This window comes from Symsagittifera roscoffensis, chromosome 5 (assembly GCF_963678635.1).
Source record: "Symsagittifera roscoffensis chromosome 5, txSymRosc1.1, whole genome shotgun sequence".
NCBI lineage: Eukaryota > Metazoa > Xenacoelomorpha > Acoela > Convolutidae > Symsagittifera > Symsagittifera roscoffensis.
Window position 1 is genome coordinate 55,163,329 of NC_087066.1, and position 10,756 is coordinate 55,174,084.

The 10,756-nt window shown below is 38.3% G+C and overlaps 1 protein-coding gene across 1 annotated transcript; it reads left to right on the forward strand.

Moving 5' to 3' along the window:
• The first annotated feature begins 3,931 nt into the window (after positions 1–3,931).
• LOC134845713 (protein GPR107-like) lies at positions 3,932–8,103 on the forward strand. Its single transcript, XM_063862767.1, has 4 exons — positions 3,932–5,012; positions 5,307–5,557; positions 6,171–6,388; positions 7,702–8,103. The coding sequence occupies exons 1-4, from the start codon at positions 3,938–3,940 to the stop codon at positions 7,931–7,933; spliced, it is 1,776 nt and encodes a 591-aa protein (XP_063718837.1). The 5' UTR covers positions 3,932–3,937; the 3' UTR covers positions 7,934–8,103.
• The last annotated feature ends 2,653 nt before the right edge of the window (positions 8,104–10,756 follow it).

A 10,756-nucleotide genomic window follows, 5' to 3' on the forward strand; every position in this document is an offset into this window, starting at 1 on the left:
TCAGTCGTAAATGAAAAGTTTTACATGGACGATTACTTGGATTCATTCGAGAACGTTACCCAAGCAATTAAAACTAGTCGCGATTTGGTTTCCTTACTAAAATTGGGAGGATTTAATTTGACTAAATTTGTCAGTAATGCTGATGAAATCACTTCAGCAATGAACCCCGAGGAATCCGAAACCTCATCTTCATCCATCAAGGAAATATGTAACGGTGCCGAACGATCATCACACGTCTTAGGTCTTAAGTGGGACCATGTGAAAGACACATTGGTTGTTAGCAGAGGCGTGGATCGTCCTCTCGATAAAGCAATAACTCAACGAACCGTCTTGAGTTTCGTCTCTTCTGTGTTTGACCCTGTTGGGTTAGTAGCTCCATACACAGTTAGGGCCCGTCTTTTACTGAAAGATATTTGGAAAATCAGTGGTCAAAGTTGGGACGACGAATTGCCAGAAGACATAAGAGATAAGTTTCTCGAGTGGCACTCCGGTCTCCCTCTCTTAGGGCAATTGACTATTCCCCGTTGTTACTTCACAGAGCCTGTTGATCAAATTGAGCTCCACATGTTCGGTGATAGCTCGCAGGACGTTTTCTGTGCTGTTGGTTTTTTGCGTGCGCGACTCGCGAGCTCGCATAAAACTCAAATATCCTTCATCTTTGGTAAAGCTCGCGTTGCGCCCATGAAAGCGCTATCGATACCGAAGCTAGAGCTTCAAGCTGCTCTGCTCGCCACACGACTAAAAGATGATATACTGACCGCCCTTACCGTCTCTATTAATCATGTCTTTATGTGGACAGATAGTACAACAGTTTTGCAGTGGCTAAACTCCACTGAAAAATTACCTGTATTCGTCGCTAATCGTGTCGGCGAAATCCTCGAGTCGACCACTATTGATGAGTGGCACCATGTTCTGAGCGGCGATAATCCAGCTGATACCGGTACGCGGGGGATTTCTTCGGAAGCCCTCAAGGATAGCAGCTGGGTGATTGGTCCGAGCATTCTCAGGACTACTGATTGGCCGTTTTTACCCGACGAACGTGTAATCAATAAAATTCGTTTGAAGGGTCCTTCTTGTGATGTTGATAATTGCTTGGAGACATCATCTTCCTTCGTCACCGATGTCACATCAATAAAACATCCCGAACACGGGTTCAATTGGGAAAGGTTCAGTTCCTTTACAAGATATAAACGAGTAGTCGCTTTTATGTTGAGGGTGTTGCCTTCACATAAGCATTTTCGTGGTAAAGACTTACGAATCACCGACCCCACTGAACTTGATATTGCAGAAAGCAAACTGATTCATCTTGCTCAGATAGAATCCTTTCCCGTTGAGTTAAAAACACTCACCGCTGGCAAACCTATTAAGAATAGTAGTAAAATTGCCACATACTCGCCATTTATTGGTCCCGCTGGAATCATTCGTTCCACCGGACGGATTGTGCGCTTAGTGGATACCGAGTTTGATACTAAGCACCCAATAATACTCGATGCCCGACATACCTTAGTTCGTTTGTTGGCCCGCAGCCTCCACCATAAGCATTTTCATCAAGGATTAGATTACATGCGCTCCGTTTTAAATATGAAATTTGCAATACTTGGGTTGCGTCGACTACTTCGGTCTGTCGAAAATCAATGTGTGACATGCCGTAAACGCAAAGCAAGTACCATCCAGCCAATTATGTCCGATTTACCGGTCGAACGTCTCGGATACAAGCAACCACCCTTCAATCATACGGGTGTGGATTACTTTGGACCGCTTTACGTTCCGGTTCGCAGAAGCACGGAAAAAAGATGGGGATTCCTTTTTACTTGCCTCACCACCAGGGCTGTACACCTTGAGATTGTACCGTCTCTGGACACCAGTTCGTGTGTCATGGGCATTGAACGGTTCGTTGCGCGCCGTGGTACGCCAAGCACAATCTGGTCGGATAATGGCACGAACTTCGTTGGTGCGGAAAAGGAATTACTTGCCTGCATCAAGAGCTGGAATGGCATGGCTCCGACCATTTTTGCACACAAAGGTGTTACTTGGAAATTTAACCCGCCAGGCGCACCCCATCATGGCGGCTCATGGGAACGCCTCGTCCGAAGCGTGAAGCGCGTGCTGTACGATATCCTAGGCAGTAGGCGAGTCACTGAAGAGGTGTTAGGAACAACACTCTGCTTAGTTGAACAGGCTTTGAATTCGAGGCCAATCACTCCCGTTAGTACCGATTCACGTGAGTTAGAAGCGTTAACCCCAAACCATTTTTTGCTTGGACAACATGCCACAAGCTTTCCTTCGCTTTTACCCGGGGAGCACTTCGATCACAAGAAAAGGTACGTGCGAGCGCAGTCATATGCTAACGCGATTTGGTCTCGTTGGCTTCGAGAATATGTTCCCTCGCTGAATAAGCGTGTCAAGTGGCACACTCATTCTGACTTCACTCTTAAAACAGGCGATCTCGTGTGGGTGATTGAGCCCGATAGTCCGCGTGGGTACTACCCTCTCGCGTGAATCGTCAAGCTAAACTACGGACAGGACGGTTGCGCCCGATCCGCCCTTGTCAGGACCGCAACCCGTGAAGTCACGCGGCCGACCGTTAAGCTCGCTCCGGTTCTTCCTTCTTCAGGGGGGGAGGATGTTGCAATGCAAATGTAGAGTATAGAATGTAGAGTATAGATGCATATAAAACTGAACCAAAATGTAACAACAATAAGCACAGTTGGCCGAGTGGCCTAAGCTAACGCCGATTATACAGGTTAACAGTTGACGTAGGTTCGAGTCCCCCACCTGCCCATGTATTAGTATACTAAAAACGGGGGTTACATCCTATTTTAACTGTTTTTTGGTTCTAATTCGGTTCAGCCTTGATTAAGGTTGACCGCCAAAAAGAGCAATTTGTCTCAAGGACATTACCGACCGGTTCTTGTGGCTAGCTTGCGCCGTTTTGTACAAAAAACGGACAGATGCTAAAAATGTTGTATGATGTCCTGATCAATAGAAAAATACCGAAATTTATCTATTGCTTGAGTTATTTACCGATAAATATCTCATTAATTTACGAATTTGGATGCAATTATTTTCGTTTGGAGATTAGCGAGCATAATTATAGTGATGGAAATTGCGAATAGCAATTTCCTACTGTTTTTTCTTGCGACTTTCCCGCGTGTGTGTCTTAATCGTTCTGAAATTGTTCTGATTTCTTTTTCTGATTTTCAGTTCTCGCGAGAAAATCGTGCATGACAGGTTCCATTCGAAACTTTGAAAAATTAAATTTCACTCCAAAATCAAGTGTTTTTTGCTTCTCTCAAGGTCAAACTTCCAAATATGACCGACTGGCACACCTGTTCAAGAATAATTTCGCAAAACATAGACTGGGAATTTTAAAATAAATTGAATAGACCAAGATCAGTTAATCTGCGCTATCTTCCATGATTTTATTGTATCCTGGTTTCAAGGGTTTACCAATTTTTTCCAGGTTTGAAAATGCCACCTTCTACCAAAGGGCCTTAAATTTTTTAAAACGCGTGAAATTGTAAGAAACAGCTGAGTTAAGTAAACTTTTCATACAATTCAAATTTAAAGCTTGAAGTAGTTCACTTATGATGAACAACTTTTTTCCGCCGCTTATTCGTGAAAAATTCTCTTCGATTCAAAACTTAGTGCAGATGGTGAAAACTGGCTTCCTCAGACCCGGATAAAAACTGGTAAGTCCTTGAAACCAAACTTGAATGCTTTCATGTAGGGTATCTCTGATCATTTACTCGTATACTTTGTAAAAAAAATTTTATTCAATTTCCGAGTGAATGTTGTTCAAAATCATCCTTAAAAACAGGCTTTGTATAGACAAAATTCCTGATTTTGCACTTTATTCTGTCCACTAGTGAAGCAGTAGCAATTGAAAATGTAACGATAGTTTGGTAAAGTTAAGATAAAAAATAAAATATTGTCTATGAAACTTGTTTCTTTTTCAGAAATGCTATTTTTCTTTGCAATCTTTCTCTCAATTGTGCCAGCTTTTGGCCGAGAGCATCACTTTTCAATGGCTGGAGATATGCGGCCCGAATTCGATCTAACAACCTTTGGTTTTACTAGTCCTGGTTTCCTTTTTGTGAATATATCAAATCTAAAATTCTCGACAAGTTTAAACGAAACAGGTGTTATCGGATTCACTCTCGATAGAACTGATAGCGCAGGTATCGCTCCATACATAGAGAACAGACAAGACGATCAATGTATCCTCCAGGAAAGTTCGGGCAAGACGTCTGCTTTTAAATCAGATGTCGTTGCAATGGTTCTAAACTTTACCGAATTGTCATTACACTTAACAAGACACGGAGAAAAAATAGCGGAGCTCTCTTTTTATGAGTCTCTTGAAGATTTGTTTAACAATCATTCAATGGAGTTCAGACCAAAATCAACTGCTCCAATGGTTCCGCCTAAATTCGTAATTCGAGACGATATCCTCAGTGCGGAAAACACAACGAATTCTTCAATTGGGCAGATTAGAAAGTTCGATTATAATCCAAAAAAGTTGGATAGAGTTCCAGTCTCGAAGACAAAAAGTTCCGACGGTGAAATAACTTATAGTTTTAAATTTGTCATGTACGTTGCGAATAAAACGCAATCAGGGCTTTATAATCTCTTTTTCCACAACTGTGAAAACATAAAATCACCTAGCATCGGAGTCAGTTTTGATGTGATCATAATCGAAAAAAACGGGGGCAATTTTTTGACAGCATTTGAAATATATCTTCCTACTATTTATCTGGCTTTTTCAACAATATATTTCTGCTGCTGCATTGTTTGGATGATGGTTCTCCGTAAAGGCGAAAACGGATCAGTACAGAAGATCCACTACTTGATGTTGCTTCTTGTAGCCGTCAAATCTCTTTCGCTCTTTGTTCACTCCGTGGACTACCACTTCATCAACATTACGGGCCAGTCGCACAACACTTGGGCTGTGTTGTACTACATTACCTACGTCATACGAGGGCTGCTTTTCTTCACCGTTCTTGTTCTCATCGGTAAGTTAGTTGATAATGAACCGGTAATAGTTAATACTTTAATGTAGAGCCGAAAAAACTGATTCTTTACCTATGGAGACACTTTGAAACAAACTACAACGAATGAATCTCGAGTACTTGGAGAATTTCAACAGCAAAACTAATCTTGTTTAAGGGAGTAATCCCGGGCCCACTGGGCCGAATCCATAATGCTTTCATACAATAACAATTACATGCTCCAAAACTCCTTTTTTCAATTTTTCAAAAATTCGCCTGTGGTGCGAAACCCAATAAAGGCGATGATTACTTTTGCAGGAAGTGGTTGGCAGTTGATGAAGCACGTGTTTTCTACCAATGAGAAACGGCTGTTCGTCTTAGTTATCTCATTGCAAGTTGTGACCAACATCGCCTATGTGCTGAAGGAAAACACAGAAGAAGGAGCCCAGAAGCACGAGTTGTGGCAGCAGATTTTCATCCTAGTCGACCTTGTGTGCTGTGGCGCTGTGCTGTTTCCCATAGTATGGTCTATAAGACACCTACAGGAAGCAACCAAAGTTGATGGAAAGGTACTCGTTATAACTGTTACCCCTTAGTGAAATTTGAGCCTCCTAAAATGTAAATATCGTTGTTTATGGTCTTTATTAAGAGTAATGAACGTAGTGAAGACTCTTATATAGGTCCTGTTGATTTTTTTTCCGGAAAAAGGCTTAAAATGCTCTAATAACTACAGATGTGCATTCATACATATTCGAGCATTTATGAATGCACCTAGGAATATATGCACTTTTTGAGTTCAATTCAAATTCATCTGCTGAAAGTGACGTGCGCAAAAAAATCTGAACGATTTCAAGTTTTGAAAATAGAATTTGATGTTTAGAATTCGGAGCGGAATAAAAGTTTTACCTATTAATCCCGATTTCTCAAAATGAGTTAATTTTATCAAAAAAGTGTCAATAGTAAATTCATATACTCAAAGAGGGGTTAAGACCATATATTCTTACTTTGAAATTCAAAAGTTGAAGTTTTTTCAAAAAATAATTCAGTTTTTCATGTTTTCTTGCCTACATTATTCTTTTCCAAATGTTGGTTTACTATTTTTTGCTCTTCCTTGGTTAAGGAAAAGTGCCCATGAGTTAAAAATTACTGAAAATCAAAACCAATGACTGATGCTTTTCACAGGGAACAGCAAATCTGGTGAAGTTACGCCTGTTTCGCCGATTCTACATCACCATTGTGTGCTACATCTACTTCACGCGAATAGTAGTATACCTGCTGAGAATCCTGGTCAACTTCCAGTACCGATGGCTGGACGCAGTTTCCACTGAAGCAGCAACTCTGGCTTTCTTCATTTTCACCGCCTACACCTTCCACCCTGACCTGCAAAATCCCTATATAAGGTAAATTGAGGAAAACTGCGAAATGGTCAATAGTCCAGTTGCATATTCTCTAGTATCTCCGGATTGTTAATTTTAGCTAATAAAAGTAATTAACGTAGTGAAGACTCTCATATAGGTCTTGCTGATTTTTTTTTTTTCAGGAAAAGTCTTAAAAGTCTCTAGTAACTATAGATATGCATTCATACATATTGATGCATTTATGAATGCACATAGGTATATATACATTTTTTGAGTTCAATTGAAATTCTTCTGCTGAAAGTGACGTAAATAGCACTCTCCAAATACGAACGTGGAAATGGCGCGAAGAATCTTGAACGATTTCTAGTTTCGAAAGTGGAATTTAATTTTTAGACTTCCAGCGGAATAAAAACTTTACCTATTGGTCCAGTTTTCTCTAGTTGGGCTCATGTTATCAAAAAAGCGCCTATCATAAATTGTTCTTGAAATATAAAGAGCTTGAAGAGCATCTATTTTTTTTCTTTGAAATTCGAAGTTCAAATTTTTTCAAGAAAGGCAGTGTTTTTTTTATGTTTACTTGCATTCATTACTCTTTTTCAATCTTTCATTGGCTATGTTTTTTTTCTGTGTTTACACTTGAGATAAGCTTAGTGTGTTATTATAAACCTTCTTTTTTTTCTAACTTAACTTGCAAATAAAGTGTGCCCTTATTTGGAAATTTCACTGTAGCAATCGGAATTGCATAGCAATTTTTCTCTGCTTTATTTGTGTCTAAGTGGTTAATGGTTCCAATTAAGCTTCCAATTAGTCTTATTTGGCATGTTAGTTTTATTCAAGACAAATTGATTTTCACATATTAAAATGTTGGTAGATCTAGCTTTTTGTCGACTTTTTGAAATGTTTTGTTTTTGACTAAATGGCTTTCGTCTCAATTTTTGTCTGCTATTTCGTCGTGTTATGTTTCTGTTGTATTGTAACTTTTCTGCTCTATGATTGTCGTCTAAAACTCTGTCGGTTTAATTCCGAATTCTGCATGCCACCTTACATTTACTACATATATAATTCACCTGTGTTACCCTAGCCAGCTTAGTGCGTCAGAAAGAACCTGATTTTTTTCTAAGCTTCGCCTCTGTGTTATTTTTTTGTTTTTCTAATTCCTTCTGTATTTTCATCGTTCGAAGTCATGTTTGCTACTCATTGAGGGTCATGTTTTAACCCTATACTTGTGGTATCGCAAGTGATGTGAAGCTCAGCTTCATCTCTGTTTTGATTTTGAGCGCTCTTTTGAATGCGAATAGCTTTGCTTCTTCGTCGATTTTTAAAATATTGATCGAAGAAAATTTTCTTTCTTTCAGGTTGTCTCAGCAGGAGGAAGATTCTGATTCTGAAGATCAGATTAAACTTCGAAATATGGGCAGTAATTCAGTGGAGCATGGAAACGAAGTGGCTGAGATCGTCTCGGAGGGAGATCGCGAGAGTCCGAGAGAACCCGGTTCGCCGAACCCCAACTGGAGTGCAAATATTCGAAGAAAGTTGAATAATCCGATGTCTCCTAAACAAAGCAACATGCAGAAAACCATTGTCTAGTTTTATAAAATGGTAATAACTTAAGGCTTAATATTATGAGATGTGAATAAACAAGGTTATTGCTTATTTTATCTCTCTTGTAGATTTATTTTGATAGCTGACAATACAATTGTGGAAATATAAATTGGGATCTGTAGTAGCACAATGGAATTTAATTGCATTTCTAATTCTTTTGAATCGAAGGACTAGCTTGTATTTAAATTACTGAAGTTAAATCAAGTGACAGGTCAGTCAGTCTTAAATATTCTGAAGCAGAGTTTCTAGAACAGAAATGTCTGAAATTGAAGTGAGCATAGTTGTCGATGATTCAGTTTTGCAGAGCATCGCGTTTTTGAACGAAAGAGAAATCATACAGCATCAAATTGTTGACTTTAATACCGCTCTTAAGATCGGGAAAATATCTTTCGCTGTAACTGAAGATAGGATAGTCAATGCAGGTTCCACGAAATTCCAACAAAAGTTGAAAAGACCGGCTGACAAAAAATTAACGCTTCAATCAGGTAAAAGAACAGGTCTGGCACTAAAATCAGTGTCTGTAATACCAACAGTTGCGAAAAAGGAATGCATGACAAGCGCTGCCACAAGTCATAATGCGTCTAAAATTGATGTTTCGTCAATGATGTCTTCGGTTGAAAACATGGCAACGGGTGAAAAAAGTTATAAATGTTCATTTTGCGGCTCAGAATCGGCGCACTTAACTTCCATAAGAAGGCACATTGAGACGAAACATTTGCCAAGTACTGTTTCGTTCGATTGTAGGCAGTGTGATTACAAAACCAAGTTGAAGTTCATGCTGAAGAAGCATTATACCAACAAACATCAGATGCCCGAAATGGCTGCACAAGGAATGATGGCCTACTACTGAGGGTCCAAAATACTTACAATAGCTTTGATTTTTCAGTTTCTAAATTTCTTTGGTTGCGCAAGGAAAAAAGAAAGAGTCATTATGGAAGTCTTATTTTGAGCAGTCAAAAAACTTAACATTGAGATTTGGATTTTCTGCTTCTAGTTTCGTTAGTGTTATTATGAAGCTTTGCTTGTTATTGTTTGGAACATTAGCGCGTTTCTCATAATTGTGGCTTCTCTGTGATTGCGGTTTTTGGTCCTTTTTTTTCGTTATTGTATCGGTGTGTTTAGTAGTTGTTAGAAATAACGAATTCATTTTTTGAGTAGGCAGGAAAAACCATAGTGGGTCATAGTTACTTCCCACCCCTTGTGCTTCAAAAATCTTAGTGTGTGCGAAGTATGTTAAGCAATGGTTTCATGGACAGAATATCAGCGGATTTGATTCCAGTCATATCCGCAACATCATTTTTTAACGCCCGGGATCAGCAAGGGTGTTTGCAACCGGGTACTAGACTTTCCCACTGTACATAACTTTGTTCACAGAATGACCAATTTAGTAGGAAATACTCAACATGCTCCGTTTCTGTGAAATGTAAATAAAACTGCCATCATTCAGGTTAGGTAGTAATTAGGCGGAGTTCGTTTTAGGCAATGCTGTCTTTTCAATTGAGTTTATTGAAAGTGTTAATTTTTTTTCCGGATTCGTTGTATTCATCCAAGGTTCCTTCGGTTCTTTTCATGTTTTTGTTCAAATCCCATTTATATTACCTGGTACAGTTTCTATTGGCTTCCTTTTGAAAGCATGGCGTTGATTTTGATTTAAGCAGTTCTTCTGTCATTGAAAGTTCTGTTATGTGTTAATTCACCAAGTATGATTTTCAATATTTTTTTTTGCTTTTTTCGATTAAATGGTTTTGACTAATGTTATATTGGCTTTGTCAAATTGTAATGCGCAATTTCAAGAGCAAGAATTGAAAACTCTTTTAGTCTATTATTGAAATTTCTGCAATTCGTAAATTTACCAAATCTAATTTTGAGTTTTTCTTTTGATTTAAGGGTTTGTTGTGTTATGTCAAATTAGTGAAGATATATTGTGTAGTTTTGAGAGCGAAATGTTTTTTGCCTTTATGTGTTTCAGTATGGATAGGATTTGAAGCTCAAAAAATTTTCTTGACAATGTTTTTGCTTTTGGCTCAATAGGAGTCGACCCAATTTAGTTGCTTTAGTTTCTGCTCGGTAAATGATTTCCAAAGCTTTTAGGGCTGTTTATGAATATTATTCAATAGAAGCATGAAAATCAGCGTTTTTTTCAATTTAATTGCAAACAATTTTTTGACATTGTCTCCTTCATTATTCATTATCTTGTAACTCAATGTTTTATGATGTATCGCAATTGTTGCGAATATGTTTTCAAAGCATTTAATTTCACAATTTCTAAAGTGTAGTAGAACGAATTGTATATATAGGTCTTATTAACTGATTGTTTATAAGGAAAAAGTCTCCAATTTGTTCACGCTCATCTTTGGTTTTCAGCTGTTTGACTTTTTTCAAGTTTTTTTCAATTCCTTTGTTAAATTTGGGCAAACAAAATTGAAAAGGTCTCAAAAAATGTGAGTGAGTTGACTTCTAGGTTTTTTTTATATGGTATAAATTTACGAAAAAAAATCCGATTTGAAAAGTCTTTGAAATTCAAATAGCTTCGCCGTTATTTATTTTTTCTTCGAACTTCAAAAAATTTCCATCAATTATTTTTTGGTTCATTGTTCATTTGCACTTTCTTAACTGTCAGTTGGGTATGTTTTTAATTGATTGTCGTTAGTCTTTTTCTGAACGCGAAAGTTATGTTCGGGCGGTAAATTCAGTAGTTGTTTGTTTTAAGCTGAAATACGTTTTCTTGCTCAGTACAGACTAAGTCAATGGTCGATCAATTGAGAATTTTTTGAACTTTTTTCTCAAAGCGCGAGTTTTTTATTATCC